The 17,428-nt window shown below is 23.5% G+C and overlaps 1 protein-coding gene across 4 annotated transcripts in view; it reads left to right on the top strand.

Moving 5' to 3' along the window:
- Positions 1 to 7,570, top strand: part of LOC122508348 (synapsin) — an 84,522-nt gene extending 76,952 nt beyond the window's left edge. For all 4 annotated transcript variants that reach the window (XM_043621636.1, XM_043621635.1, XM_043621637.1 and 1 more), the window contains 2 exons: positions 3,070 to 3,319; positions 7,297 to 7,570. In XM_043621636.1, the coding sequence (XP_043477571.1) occupies positions 3,070 to 3,319; positions 7,297 to 7,475 (429 nt within the window). In that variant the 3' untranslated portion in view covers positions 7,476 to 7,570. The remainder of the gene's footprint in view (positions 1 to 3,069; positions 3,320 to 7,296) is intronic.
- The last annotated feature ends 9,858 nt before the right edge of the window (positions 7,571 to 17,428 follow it).

Below are 17,428 nucleotides of genomic sequence, written 5' to 3'. Positions count from 1 at the left end.
TTTGTGCAAAGTATTAGTTTTAAATCTGTGACGTCATCATGGTTCAAATGCCCTTAAAAGAATTTTTTCAAAGATTTGAATTATTGTCAAAACATTAAATAGTAGGTATCTATATAGTTTATTTACTCTCCCTACAATAGGTAGGGTTCGAGACTCCCAAGTACATACATAACAATCTTAACCTATATTTACAAAAATCCTTACAACTAAACATTCTCTTCATACAACTTAACCTAAAAAACGCAACTCTCTCCACGCTCTCTACCTTACGCTCTTAACCTATCGCCAGTGCCGGGCTTCCGTTTCCAGTTCCTTCTATGCCCATGCTGGCTTCAACCCAATTCGCCCACCCTTTTTTCAAAAACCTGCTTTCTCACCTCCCTTACACGCTCCAGTCATCCACTTTTATCCATCCATCCATCCATCCAAGCAAAATCTTCTCACCTCATTCTCAGCCTATACCTGTCTATCACACTTTACACACTTCCATCACTCCACCCATATCCTCCCCCACAACATACTTTACCCCATCCACCCAAATACAATCCTTACCCATTCTTACCTGTTTTCCTTTCACTCTCTCCGTCCACGCTCTTTCTCTCAATAGCCATAGCATTCTTCTCTCTCTCCAACATCTATCCTCATCTATTCTTATTACACTTCCTTTCAGTCTTCCTTTCACCCTCATTACATCCATTTTCTCTTCCTCACTACCCAACTCCACCAACCATAACTTTGGTACCCCATATTCACCCTTTCCTAACGCTTGTACCATTTTCACTGAGACATTAACCCCCACCCACGCCAACACTTTTTCCACTGCTCTTTTACCCTCCAACACACCTACATTCATACCTCTGATCACTACATTCTTTTTCCTTTTTTTCATTTTCTACTACATCCACTCGTCTTGACAAATCTCCCATTTTCCACTTTAACCTCTCATATTCACTTCCCTCAACTTTCTCAGTCCCCTCATTCACTTCCTTTATAAATTTTTCTAATCCATTCATTCTTCTCCACATGCTTTCCTTATCCTTTTTCCACTTACTATCCCATTCATTCCACATTTCCTGCAATTTCTCCAACCTCTCTTCAATTTCCACTATCTCTTTGTCCCTTGATTCCCCATCCTCACATATATCCATCAAATTTTCCCTTACTCTCTTCGCTCCTTCATCCATCGCGTCCTTCATCATCCATACTAATTCTAACAAATCCATGCAATCCTCACACGTCATCTTTTTTCCATTCTTTCCTATTCCCCTTTCAAATACCCGCGCCTTTTTCTCATTCTCGCTAACACTACTTGAGTCAAACTCAGCCATTCCAGAAATCTACCTTATCACTCAAATGCTCAAAATTTTTCCACTGTCTCTCTCTCCTCTCTCTCACTTCAAGCAACCTAACCTCACAAAACACACTTCTCTTTTTTACCTTTTTTATCACTCACACATTCACTACTCTATACCAACATACCTTTCCTTTACACTACCGCAAATTACACTACACACTCAGCACTCTACATTACCCACCCTTTTTTAAAACCTTTATATTTCTCAAAAAAACTCTTAACTCTTTCCAAACGCGTGTACACCGAAACGGTACCGGAAACGGAAGCCCAAATAGTAGGTATCTATATTCTTCGAAACAATTCAATTATTTTTTAAAATATTAAAATCTTTCCAAAAATTCAATTATTGTCAATAAAATTTAACAAAAGAATTGAATTTTTTAAAATTTTTAATAAAATTTTTCGAAAGAATTCAATTCTTTTCTCAATTTCATTAAATCCTTCGAAACAATTCAATTATTTTTAGAAGTAGTAAAATTAATGGCCAGAATTCAATTAAATTCCAATAATTTCAATAATATTATTCCAATTATTCCAATAATTGAATTTCCAAAAATTCAATTATTGTCAATAAAATTTAACAAAAGAATTGAATTTTTTAAAATTTTTAATAAAATTTTTCGAAAGATTCAATTCTTTTCTCAATTTCATTAAATCCTTCGAAACAATTCAATTATTTTTAGAAGTAGTAAAATTAATGGCCAGAATTCAATTATTTTTATAAATAATAAAATTCTTCTCAGGAATTGAATTATTTTCAATTTTCATAAAATTCAATAATCAAATGTTCAATTATAATTATTACACACACGATTATTTTAAAAATTAAAAAAAATTCTTAGTTTAATTCAATTATTTTAAAAATTTTCATTGAAAATTATTCAAAAAATTATATTATTTTCAAAAAAACTTAAAGAAATTCTTTAAAAGAATTTAATTATTTACAAAAACTCTAATAAAATTATTTAAAAGAGTTTAATTTTCAATTAATAATTTAAATAAAATTTTAATAGTAAAATTATTTATTACAATTATTAACAAAATTAATTATTTTCAATAAATTAAAAAAATTTCAAAAAATTCAATTATTGTCATCTATATTCTTTGAAAGAATTTAATTATTTTCTATATTTTTTTATAAAATTTCTTGTATAAATTATATTATTTTATAAAAACTTGAATTATTTTAAAAACTTGAAAGAAATTGTTCATAAATATAAAAAATTTTCAATTAAAATTATTAAAGAAACTCTATTATTTTACAAAAATTCAAAGAAATTAATCTAAAGAATTTAAGTATGATTTTTAAAAAAATTTTTAAATATTCTTCTCTAGAATTTAATGATTTTCATATAAATAATAAAATTCTTCGAAGGAATTAAATTATTCTCAAATTTTTTGCAAAAATTAAAAATGATTTTCAATGCATTAATTTTAAAATTGAAAATATTGATAAAGAATAATTATTAAAGAAAAAGTTAGGAAACAAAAAAGCAAAAAAGCAACTAACTTCTAATTGGGAACAGATTACCGGAACATAAGGATTATTAATATAGAAGGAAGATAGATGTCAATTAATAATTAATTAAATTTCACAGTTAGATTATTATTATTTCATAATAAATTTAATTTCCCGATAAAAAATTGATTTAATTATAATTATAACAAAAAATGAAAAAAAACGCTGTAAATGGCAAAAATGGTGAATTTTACAGGCCTGCTGTCGACCACCGGCTGTTTTAACGAAAACTGCATCAAGAGGGTCGATGTCGAGCTCTAGTCAAGTGACGAGTCCATCGGAAGATCGAGCACCAGCTCCAGCAGCATCATCGGCAGCATTGGGGTCCCATGGCAGTATTAGCTCAATAACAAGTGGCTTTGGATCCGCGGGTTCAACGCCTGCTCTCGTCAGTGACGTCACTTCTTCTGACAGTCATCATCAACTGCAACGACGTGATTCACAAGGTCAGTTCTGTAATATATTGCTCTCTCACTCACTCACTCACCATACACTGAAAACAATGCGATGGTCTTCATTTCAATGACCTTCTGACACGAAATTCCCTCAAAGACCGCTTTGATCTCTCTCTCTCTCTCTCTCTCTCTCTCTCTCTCTCTCTCTCTCTCTCTCTCTCTCTCTCTCTCTCTCTCTCTCTCTCTCTCTCTCTCTCTCTCTCTCTCTCTCTCAAAAAAAAAAAAAAACGAATGAGAAAAATCACCCACAAGTCAAACAGAATTATTGCAATATTTTCTCCAGACCTACAGCAAAGTACATGGAATCGTTTCTCTTTTTTGTTCATTCTTTTTTTATTGGTAGAAATATTTTGATTTTTTGGAAAGAGATTTTTCAATTTTTAGTTTGAATTTCTACTTTCTTAATTTAATTACTTTTCTAATTAATTAATAATTGTGTCCGTATGAATTGAAATAATTTAGAATTCCCCACAATAAGTTTGATTAATTTGATTAATTTATTTATTCATTAATAATTTAAATTAGAAAAAATTTACTTTCAGGTCCAAATAAAAAAATAATTTTTCGATTATTTTGGTTTCGATTTTATTAAATTCATTTTTTTTAATTAAGAAATAATTTACTTTATAAACGATTTACTTTCGGGTCTAAATTAAAATAGAATTTTTCGATTCTTTTCGTTTCGATTTTATTACATTGATTTTTTTTAATTAAGAAATAATTTAGTTTATAAACAATTTACTTTCGGGTCTAAATTAAAATTAGAATAGAATTTTTTGATTTTATTAAATTGATTTTTTTTATTAATTAACAAATAATTTACTTTATCAACAATTTACTTTCAGGTCTAAATTAAACTGGAATTCTTCGATTTTATTAAATTAATTTATTTTTTAACTAATAAATCATTTACATTGTAATCAACAATCTTATAAACTTTATAAACAAATTCACTTTTGGGTCTAAATTAAAATACAATCAACTTTTATTAGTTTTTATTTTTTTAAATTAATTTTTTTGTTAATTAATAATTAAGTTCGTATCCATCAAAATAATTTAGATTTTCTAAAATTTGTTAGTTTCGATTTTATTTCATTAATTTATTTCTTAATTAATGTATAATTTACTTTATAAAAATTTTACTTTCAAGTCGAAATTAAAATAGAATTTTTCGATTTTTTTAGTTTCGATTTTATCAAATTAATTTATTTTTTACTAATAAATAATTTACTGAATAAACAATTTACTTTTGAGTCTTAATTAAAATAGAATTTTTCAATTTTTATTGGTTTTTATTTTTTTAAATTAAGTTTTTTTGTTAATTAATAATTAAGTTCGTATCCATCAAAATAATTTAGATTTTATAAACTTTGTTAGTTTCGATTTTATTTAGTTAATTCATTTCTTAATTAATACCTTTATATAATTTACTTTATAAAAATTTTACTTTCAAGTCTAAATTAAAATAGAATTTGTCGATATTTTTAGTTTCGATTTTATTAAATTAATTTATTCTTTAACTAATAAATAATTATAATCAACAATAATTTAGATTTTCTTAACTTTTTTAGTTTCAATTTTATTTAATTAATTTATTTCTTAATTAATAAACGGTTTACTTTATAAAAATTTCACTTTCAAGTCTAAATTAAAATAGAATTTATCAATTTTTTTTGTTTCGATTTTACCAAATTAATTTATTTTTAAATAATAAATAATTTACTTAATAAACAATTTACTCTTGGGTCTTAATTTAAGTAGAATTTTTCGATTTTTGTTGGTTTTTACTTCCTTAAAATAATTTTTTTTTTAATTAATTAATAATCGGTTCGTGTAAATTTAAACAATTTAGAATATTCTTCCAATCTTTGTTTAGCTTCTTTTTAAACAATTTTTTATTAATTTCTTCTTTTATTAGGTAAATTTTTTTTCTATTAATTAATAATTAGATTCACCTGAAAATTGCAAATTTCTTTGTTTCAAATTTAAAAGCTAATTATTTTATTGACAATAAGTTAATTAACAATTATTTTCATAGGAAAATTTATTTATTTTTTTTTTGCAATTCAATGGCTTATTATTTTATTGATAAAATAATTAATTTATAATTAGATTTATCGGGAAAATTTTTCATTATCTTTCTTTGAAATTTACCTGTCAAAGAAAAATGACAATGAAAATTCATTGAAAAATGAGAAAAATTTATTGATGAGAAAATTGCTTTTCATTCCTCAGAATAAAAGCTAATCAATAATTTAATTTTAATTCCCTTCTAAATTTTGAGATTCATAAACCTAATAATTAAATTCATCCGAAAATTTGAAATTATGTTTATTTAAAATTTTAAACTGGCTTTACTGCTTTGTTGTTTAAAAAAAAAATTTCATAGAAGAAATGAAAGTCTAATTATTATTTTTTTCTATTCTTTAATATTTTGTTGCTAAAAAAAAGGATGAAAAAATTTTCCAAGAATAAAAAATTGCAAATTCTTATTATTTTTTATTCTTTAATATTTTGTTGCTAAAAAGAGGAGGAAAAAAAAGAAAAAATTGCAATTTTTATTATTTTCTTATTCTTTGATATTTTTTTTGCTAAAAAAGGAAGAAATTATTTTCCAAGAAAAGAAAATAGCAATTCTTAATATTTTTTATTCTTTACTATTTTGTTGATAAAAAATTAAAGAAAAAATTGCAATTCTTATTATTTTTTTTATTCTTTAAGGGGATTTGAACCTTGATGACGTCACAGTTTGTGCAAAGCATTAGTTTTAAATCTGTGACGTCATCATGGTTCAAATGCCCTTAATATTTTTTTTTTTTTTTTTTGATAAAAAAGAAAGAAAACATTTTCCAAGAAAAAAAAATTGCTATTCTTATTATTTTTTATTCTTTACTATTTTGTTACTAAAAAAGGAAGAAAAAAAAGAAAAATTTGCAATTCTTATTATACTTTTATTCTTTAATATTTGTTGTTACTGAAAAGGGGAGAAAAAAAAGAAAACATTGCAATTCTTATTATTTTTTTTATTCTTTAATATATGTTTGGATAAAAAGGGAAGAAAATATTTTCCAATAGAAAAAAATTGCAATTCTTTTTATATTTTTATTCTTTAATAATTTGTTGCTAAAAAAAGGAAGAAAAAATTGCAATTCTTATTATTTTTTTATTCTTTAATATTTTTTTGGATAAAAAAGGAATAAAATATTTTCCAAGAGAAAAAAAATTGCAATTCTTATTATATTTTTATTCTTTAATATTTTGTTGCTAAAAAGAGAAGGAAAAAAAGAAAAAATTGTAATCCTTATTATTTTTTTTATAAAAAAGGAAGAAAATATTATCCAAAAGAAAAAATTACAATTCTTATTGTTTTTTATTCTTTAATATTTTGTTACTAAAAAAGCAGAAAAAAAAAGAAAAATTTGCAATTTTTTTATATTTTTATTCATTAATATTTTTTTGGTAAAAAAAGAAAGAAAATATTTTCCAAGAAAAAAAAATTGCAATTCTTATTATTTTTTATTCTTTACTATTTTGTTGCTAAAAAAAGGAAGTAAAAATTGAAATTCTTATTACTTTTTTTTAGTCCTTAATATTTTGTTGATAAAAAATGAAAAAATTTTCCAAGAAAAAAAAAGAAAAACGATTTCTTTCCATAATAGCTTTGCAGCTTTGTAGGAGGTCTGATCATTTGAATAAAAAACGAATTACAATTATAATAATGGATTCGAGAGAAAATGAAATGCCTCACAGCGTTAAAATTCCAAAGAGAGAGAGAGAGAGAAAAAAAATGTTTATTTCAACCGCCCCTTCTTGAATTCTCATAAAAAAATCCCCCTTTTGTTTTCTCATCTTTTTTCTCTACTTCCACTTTTATTTGCCCTTTGGGAACAACAATAATAATAAAAGAACAATAAAATAAAAAAATAATAAAAAAATAAAAGACATGTAATTAATATTGTCCCCTTTAGCATCGCAATCGAGTACTGTAAGCAGTGTTACATCGGCTGGTCGTCGTCCCGAGGAACCACCACCCACAAGGGCACCATTCCATCGACAAGGAAGTCAGTCCCAGAGTCAAAATGAAGATTCCGAGGACACAATGAAAAATCTTCGCAAGACTTTCGCTGGAATTTTCGGCGACATGTAAAAAAATAATTCTCCCCAAAAGACAAAAAAAAATAGAAGAGAATAATTGGGAGATAATTTGAAAGAAAAAATAAAAACAAAATGCTTCGAACATATCGCTAAAAAAAAAAGTCTTTCGGAAGATGAGGAAAATTTGCCGAAACCAAAGGTCAACCAAGTGACGAATCCAAGAAATTATTTTTCCAATTTATTTTCTCAGAGGTAAAATTTTTAAAATTATAAAATTTGACTAAAAAACTAACAAATAGAAATAATTAGAAAAAATTACTAACAATTACTAAAAAAAATTAGGGAAAATTTAATCCGAATCCTGGAAAATGAATAATTATTTATTTGCCAATGATTATTTAATAAATAAAAAGCAATTATCGAAACGAGTGAAGTCTTTCGATAATTTTTATCAAATTTTCGGATTTTTTCCCCCTATTCAAAATTACAAAGCAAAGGGAAAAATAAATATACCCAAAAATTGAAACTTAAAAAAAATTGTAAATTAAAAAAAAAATTTTTATTCGAAAATTAATTATTAAAAATAACAAATTAATGACTTATTTCCAAATCGAATAATTTTTTGTAGAAGAAAAAATTCATTCTCGAATCATATTTCTCTTCTAACTGCAAATTGAAACAACAGCAAAAAAAAAAAAGACAAATATTTTAAAACAGAAAAATAATCACAAATTTAATTTTTTGAATTTAATTTCAAAACTTAAAATTTATTGACATTTTTAAATTTATCGAATTGAAATTATATTGCAAATTTTAAATTTAAAAAACAAAATCAAAATGCAAAACTTATTATAAAATTGCAAACTGCAGAAATTTAATTGCAAAACTTATCAGATTGAAATTTATTGCATATTCTACCAGTTAATCGTTATAAACATAAAAATAATTATATTAATAAAAATTATGAATAAAATATGTTAAAATCCGTTAAAATTATATTATTTAACGAAAAAAGATCAAAATGATACTAAAAAAAAAATTATTTACAAACGCGTTCATTAATTATAAAAAAAATTATTTACAAACGTTAAAAATAATTTTATTACCAAAAAATTTATGAAACAAGAAGAAAAAAAGGGTGAAAAAATAATCTTGAAAAAAAAATGATTTTTTTTCTCAAAAAAAAAAGAGATGCGAAACGTGTTCAAAAATATTATTGTGAAACAAAAATTATTGCAAAACTCTGATATTGAATTATAATCATAAAATGATTATATAAACATAAATGATGATTATAATGATTAAAATATGTTTGTATTCATAAAAATGATTCTATAAATGTTAAGATGATTATAATCATAAAGAAAATGCCGCAATTATGATCCATCAATTAGTGCAATATTTTTCCCGTTTCCCATTTAATTGAAAATCAACGACAATTATTATGGAAAAAAAAAAATTAATTGTCGAACAAAACTTATCGTTACACGATAAAAAAAAATTTAATTAATTTTTTTACACGAAAATAATTATCAGTTATAGTTAACAATTATAATTAATAATTAATAATTAATAATTAATAATTAATAATTCATAAAATTATTAATTAATTAATTGAAATTATTATTTAACTAATAATTATAATTATACGAAGATTATTACAGTAATGATTATAATTGTAATAATTATTATAATTAAGATAATTGTTGTCATATTATAATTATAATAGAAATTATTATAATTATACTTATATTATATTAATAATAATAATTAATATTGATGTAATTATTATAGTAATAAATATAATAATTATATTATCAATTTAAATATTCGATTATATGAGAAATAATTAATTACTGATTAATTCGTAATTAATTATCCTGCGAATATTTACTTCGAGTTTATAATTATTTTTCTGTTTTATGAAAAAATTGTAGAGAACTAGAAGAAAAAATGAAAAAATGATTTGTCATTAAAGTTAATAATCATGATTCGAAAAATCGAAAAAGAGATTTGGGAATGAATTTTTTTTTCTCATGTGGATTCGACACTGAATCAGCTTGACACGAAAAAAGAAAATTATTGGCAATAAGAAAAATAAAAAAAAAAGGTTGACCTTTTGGTTCAAGGGTTCAACAATGAACATGTCTCTGCTGCAATCAACAAATTATATTCTCGTTTACACGACACTTATTGTGTTGTCCATTATATCGGCGCAGTGAGAAAAAGTTCCCTCGGCGTTGAGACCATTAATACTCACAATAAATTAAAAAAAAAATAAAATAAAAATTATAATGATGCTCCCCAGCAAAATAAATGTATCGAATGTAAATTTTTATTAGTGTCAGTCAAAAGATATGCTAGATGCACGTCAAGAAAAAACTACCAAAAAAAATAATAATAATAATAATAATAATAAACAGTAGAGAAAAAAAAACAATAATAGAAAAAAGAAGCTTTTTCACTGACAGATAAAGAAATTACGAAATAAGATGTTAATTGTATTAGAATGGCACTGGTTAATCTGAATTCTGTTAAATTCTATTTAGAAAGAAAAAAGAAAATAATAATAATTATAATAATAATTATAATAATAAAAATAATAATAAAAAAAAAATAATATCGAGAAGAGATATAATCGAGTACAATACAACGCACGCTTTAATCTTCGCTACTAGTCTTTTTTTTACCAATTTTTTACAAGAACATGAGAAACAAAAAAAAATGATGAAGAAGAATATTTTGTACCGAGTCAAAATCATTTCATTTCTTGAAAAATTATTTCGAATTTAATTTTATTTTTTATATGTTAAAAATTTATATTTTATGCATTTTTTCTCTAATTAAAATTAAAATTTTATGAATTTTTTCTCTAATTTAAATTTTGTTTGATGAATTTTTTCTCTAATTAAAATTTACTTTTGATGAATTTTTTCTCTAATAAAAATTTAATTTTATTAAAATTCGTAACTAATTCAAATAAGTATTTTACTTTTATTTTTTGTTTAATTTACGATTATTTACGAACCTAAAATTCGTAAATAATTTTAATAATTATTTTAATTCGAATAGAATTAATTTATAATTTATTTTTTTTTTCTATTTATTTTTCATATATTTTTTATTTATTTATTTTTTTATTTATAACTTAAATAAAAATTCAACTTGAATAAAACTCTTTTCTAATTTTAATAAAAAGTTTTAATTTCAATCAAATTCATCTCACAAGTGAAACTTTTAATTCGAAGAGAAAAAAATGGACTCGAACAAAAAGGGAAAAAATTTTTTTTCGAATCTATTTTTATCCGAAAGTTATATAATAAAAAACTGGTAGCATTGTTGTTAGCGTTATTTAAAAGCAAAAGGAAAAAAAGAAAAAAAATGATAGGATCACATACTTTATAAGCGCACAAATAGATTGTTAAAATCTTAAGCGTCAGGTCTCGTCCGATAATTTTTTCTTTTTTGGAAAAAGAGACCCCTTCCCCTCCCCTAATTTCCCCCAAAAAGAAGAGCAACGAACAAATCGATTATTTATTCGAGCTATTCAACATTTTACCTCCTCCCAAAAATATTAAAAAAAAAGAATAAAAAAATTCCAACCAAAAAAGTAGAAGTAAGAATCGACTGTCACGAAAATAATTAACGAGTTTTATTCTCCAAAAAAGGAACATCGCGGAGAATTCAGTTTTCTTGGAAGAAAAAAAATATTTCAAGATGAAAATAAAAAGAAGAGAAAAATATTAAATTGAGACTAGAAGAGTCTTGAAACGTAATAATTAATAATTTTTCCTTTTCTAGTATTCTATAAGCGGAAAATTGATTTTTTAAAATTATTTTTCTGTGGTATTTTTGATTTTTTCTTCTTTACTTTTAATTTTTCTTTCTATTTTTTCAGCTGATTTTTACTTTTTCTTTTTTCTTTTTATCTGGTCGTGTACTACCGATTTTTATTTTTAACATTAATTTCCTCTCTTTTCTTCTATCGTAGAATAGAAAAAAATCACGATGCCTCTATCGTGTGCTTTTTCACAGTCTGCAAAAAAAAAAATTTCCGGGGAATCTTTTTGCGAAAAGTGAGAAAAAAAAATAAAATTACTGAAAATTTTAAAAAATTCGATTCGAAATCAAGCGATGTAATTTCTAGTCTTTTTTTTTAGTGTGCCAGTGTCACTAGGAATGTTCCATATATATATTACATTCAAAGTAGATAAAAAAAATATTTAATCACCACAAAAAAGAAAGCATCGCCAAACTTACGTATATACAAAAAAAAAGTGAGTTAAATATTTCAAAAAAAAACCCTATTTATTTCCCTTTTTCCTTTTATTTCAATTTATTTCGATTTATCTCGATTTCTTTCGATCTAAAAAGAAAAAAAAATCGAAATAAACAGGGTTTTATCGATACTTTAAAATTAACAGAAATTTATTTGCAAAAATTTTCCAAAAATAATTCCCATCGTTAATTTTTCTTTTTTGCGGACATTTTTTTTCTCCTATAGAAAATAATAACACAATTTTTTGCAATCTATAATTTTTAATTAACAACCAAAAAAATAGAAATTAATTAAATAAAATAGCATTGCAGAAAAAAAAATTGATTTTAACACCCAAAAATGGAAAGAACATCGCAAATCCATTGCATATGTAAGGAAACAAATTATTTAATCTATTAATAAAATAAACATTGCAATCCATTATTTAATCAAATATTAATAATTATAATAAAAATATTATACAAGATAACATTGCAACCGATTTAATCAAATATATAATTATAATACAATTATTTAATAAATAAAGAATAAGGAAATTCATTGCAATCCATGATTTTAACAAACTTTTTAAGAATCTATTGCAATTTTTAAAAAGGAAAAATCAAATTCGATTTTTCAACTAAATAGAAAAAAAATTTTTAACTACTATAGCAAATGTGGTATTGAATGTCGTTTTAAAGGAAAAATTAAAGCGAAAAAAATACCAAAATCCATTTTAAAATATAGTTCTTTGAAATGAAAGCATTGCAATCCATTTTAAATGTATTTCGAAATAAAAAAAACACACATTATTATTATAAATGTCTTTTAAATAATGAAAATCCATTGCAATCTATTCTTGAACATCAAATGTTTAACATAAGGAAACAAAAACAATACAAATGTGTCAAAAATTTTTTACTTGACAATTAATATACAATTTTTCAGAAGAAAATCATTTTTTTCACCGTGGAGAAAAATTTTGAAATACTTTTCCATTGGGAAGAATTTTTATACTATTTTTCCACTTTGGGAAAATTTTATTTTCAGCAATAATTTTCCATTGGGAAAATTTTTTCGTTCATCGTTTCCACTGGGGGAATGTTTTTTTTTTGTTGTTTTTCCACTGGGAAAAATTTTTGCTACAATACTTTTTCATCGGGAAAAATTTCTTATAACATTTTTCCACTGGGAAGAGTTTTTTCTACAATATTCCTTTTTTCCACTGGAGGAAATTTTGTTTTCTATGAAATCGGACAAAAATTGTCAACCAAAAAAAAGCAAAAGAAAAATTAGAAAAAATTATTAAACGAACTAATTCAATAAAGGCGAAGAAAATTGAAAAAAATTCGTTTTGAAATTAGCCACAAAATTTAGACAAAATTAACGAGACACGAAATATCATCGCTTTTGAAATTCCTTTTTCTTTACGAAAAGGAAAATAAATCAAGTGTTTCGTTTTTTTAAATTTGGCAAAATAATTTCAAGCACAATTTTTTTTCTGGGCGGACAGTGAAAATTGTGACGAAACTCTGCAACATTTAATGTATGAATTGCAATTTTTAGTCTGCAAATTGCAATTTCATTAAGTGTTTAGCAAAAAAAAAAAATTTTGTTCCCATCTTTGGACGAAATTTATCCATAAATACAATTTTCTGAAATTGAGTCAATATATCGTATCTACTATTTAAAATAAACCGACTCACTTTCTCTCAGTATTATTGGAAAATTGTCAGAATTTTCATTTTTCCCAAATCCGTGGAAATAATTCCGGATTCCCAAAACAACAGCGATTCTATGTGTTGAATTTTTTTGTCATATTTGCCAAATTTTGAATATTTGTGGCGATTTTTTATTTTGCTAAAAGAAAAACAAAATTTTTTGACACACGTGTAAATTTTGAAGCGCAATTTCAAAAAATTTCCCAACATTAAGATGAAAAATCGAAAAAAAACGCAATGAATCATAAAATTTGATTGTATCATAAAATTCGTTATTAACACCGGAAATTGTCTTCCATTATATTTCCGTTGTGTGAAGAATTACTATCAAAAATTATGCATCATTTGTGAACAATTTTTTTTTTGTGCGGGAAAAAAATTTCGAAAATGCGTGAAAAAAAACCCTTTTTTCCATTAACACAATAAGATATAATAGTTAAAAAAAAATTTTATGACGAGAGAAAGTAATTTTTTAATTTTACTCTTCATTTTCACTTATACACAAATAATAGAATTTATTTCTTCTCACTAATTCTAACATTAAGAGTGCTCTAGAAAAATAAGATACAAAAAAAAAGAAACTGATGATGAACAAATTAACAGCGATTTTATTCAATATTTTTTTCAAAAAATCTCTCCTCCCAAAAGTTAGCAAATAGAAATTTGCTAATATTTCTAGTATAATAAGTTACTAGAGAAAAATAATACTCGCGATTTATATCAATGTAATGATATAAATTATTTTAATTTTTGTCATTTGATGAATGGCGAAAATAGAATATTTATTATTGCAATAAATATTTGCAATAATTGAGGAGAGAGAAAAAAATGTTCTCATCGGTAAAATAATTTTTTTTTTTTTTTTTTGAAATAATTCCATCTTCTATATTTATTATTATAAAGTAGAATAAAAAGCATTTAAACAAAACAAAAAAAAAACATTATAATTAACATAATTATCTATATATACTCATGAGTGTTATGTAGAATAGCAGCATTCAAAAAATGAAAAAAAATCGAAAAATTAATGAGAAAATGTCAAAAAAAAAATGAAACGAAAATAATCGACGTGTATAGCTCTGCTTAAATTATAAGAATTTCCAGCGCTTTTCAAAGAAAAAGAAAAACACACGTCGACTTAAGATCATTGAAAAATTTTTTAAGCAGAGTCGATTCAAAAAATGAAAAATTTTTTTCAATTAATTTTCATAATTAATTGGAAAAGAAAGCGTCTCTCAAAACAGCTAGGAGAGAATTTTTTGTTTTTGAAAAATAACATCATCAAAAGGTTCAAAAAGCTTTTTTGCAAAAACAAAAAAAAAAATTTGTAAATATGAAAAATTCTGAAAAGAAAATTTCATATGAGGAAAAACTTTTCAAACACGTGAATTCGATCTGATGAACAAAAAATTTTTTGTCACTCAGAGAAAAATTCTCGAGAAAATAAAGTTTTTGGTAAAGAAAAAAAAATGTAAGAACTGGAGAAAGTTTATCGTAAAGTTTCGAGAGAAAAGAAACTGGAAAAAAGATCCCTAAAAAGAAATCAGTAGTTAATTAATTCAGCAATTAATCCAGAAATTAATTCTGTAGTTAATTAATTGATTCGGTGAATAATTAATTCAGTGATTAATTAGTGCAGTAATTAATGAATTCTCTAATTAAAGAATTCCGTAATTAATGAATTCAGCTATTAATTACCTCAGTACTTGATTAATTCACTAATTAATTAATTCAATTAAAAAATCCAGTCGTAAATCAGCGAAACTGATTAATTCATTCGCAATTAATTACTTTACCAAATTACAAACAGTAATTAATTCAGTAATTAATTTCTCAATTAATTCTGCAATTAATTTACTAATTTGCCAAGTAATTGATTCAGTGATTAATTAATTCAAAATTAATTAATGCCGTAATTAATGAATTCGTTAATTAAAGAATTCCGTAATTAATGAATTCGCCAAAATTAATTACCCGAAAGGTTTAATTAATTCAGTAATTAATTCAATCGTAAAAATCGAAGAGTAATGAATCAGATCAGTAACTGATTAATGAAATCGTACTTAAATACTTTGGTAATTACTTAAGGAAATATGTAATTAATTCAGTGAATCAAGTAATTGGTTAAGTGAATAATTACCTAATTAATTCAGTGGTTAATTAATTGAGTAATTAATGAATTCTCTAATTAAAGAATTCCGTAATTAATGAATTCAGCATTTAATTACTTACATTTATCTTAATAACAATTAATCCAATTAATTAATCATGTAATTAATTTAATCGTATAATTAAAAAAAATTTTTGTCGTAATTAATCAGATCAGTCCTATCTGATTAATACGTTCGTAATTAATAACTTTGGTAATTATTGCAGTAATTAAGTAACTGATTCAGAAATTAATTTAGTAATTAATCAATTGAATAATTAACGAATTCCCTAATTAAAGAATTCCGTAATTAATGAATTCAATAATTAATTATTTCAATTGTTAATTAATTCTAAAATTAATTCAATTAATTCAATAAAAACTGGAAAATAATTCCATTCGTAATTAAATAATTCAGTCATAATTAATTGAGTGGTAATATAATATTGCAGCCATAATTAATTATTCAAATATATTGTCAATCACTCCGTTTGACAGTAAATTTCAAACTAATCGTATAGATTTTAGAATTGGGAAAAATATTTAGCCAGTATTTATCAAATATATTTATCGAATTTAACAAATGCCGTTTTTATTGTCTTAAGTATAATAAATTTAAATAAAATAAGATAATATTATATAATATAATATATAATATACTATACTATACTATAATACAATATAGTATAAAGTAATACAATAAAATACAATAAAATATAATGAAATATAATAAAATATAATAAAATATAATAAAATATAATGAAATATAATATAATATAATATCATATAATATCATATAATATCATATAATATCATATAATACAATATAATATAATATAATACAATATAATATAATATAATACAGTATAATATAATATAATATAAGATAATACAATATAATACAATATAATATTATATGATACAATATAATATTATATAATAAAATACAATATTAATCTAATATTAATTTTTCTTTTCTTAGAAAATAATTTCTATTTGCTATAATATAATGATTAGACGCTTCAATTCCATCAATAAATGTGCCACTTTAGAGGCGCGTTTAAAAAAATCGTGAAAGAATAACATGAGAACAAAAAAAAAAAAAATTTATTATCAATGTAAACGTTAATAATGTATTAACGACCAGTAAAATTTATAATTGAGATGTTAATACGTTTCAATGACTACTAACACTTTACTCTACGATTAACGTTGACGACGATTCTTATTATACTATCCGCATACTGTAATTCCAATGAATAAACAATAAAAAGCAAAAAAAAAAACAAAAAAAAATTCTATTAAATACATTATACCACAAAAAAAAAAGATTACAAAATATAAACGTTAATGTTATATCATCATTGATATATATAATTATAATAATGATGAAATATGTAATCCCCCTTTGATCCGAGTTTAGCACCAGGGCAACATGGGAAATTTGAAAAATTCCATCTCTTCTTATATTGTAATAATATTTCAAGAAAAAAAACAAGGGAGAACAAGGAAAAATTTGTGAGTGTCTAATTTTTTTTTCTATTGTCAGTATATACTATATATAAAAAGTGTTACTGATAATTATGATAATAATAATTAATCGTATTGAAGATCTTAAAAAAAAAATTATTGACGCTCTATTTTGTCATCGAGTTTGTGCGGGAAAAAAGAAATTGTTGTTCGGTTGCCCTGTAGATGATCTGTTACCTACTCGTATGTAATAATAAATAGGCGTACAGAGAAAGTGCATTTTTCTTTCATTTTGTCCCGATGATAATCGAAAAAAATTAAAAGAATCGAAAAAGAATTTTTTTTTTTTTTTGGAGAATGATTTAATTTTTTCACTTGAGAACGCTGAGATTGCCACTAGGTGGTGA

This window comes from Leptopilina heterotoma, unplaced genomic scaffold, assembly GCF_015476425.1.
Source record: "Leptopilina heterotoma isolate Lh14 unplaced genomic scaffold, ASM1547642v1 Lhet_54, whole genome shotgun sequence".
Taxonomy (NCBI): Eukaryota; Metazoa; Arthropoda; class Insecta; order Hymenoptera; family Figitidae; genus Leptopilina; species Leptopilina heterotoma.
This window is presented reverse-complemented; position numbering and strand designations above follow the sequence as displayed.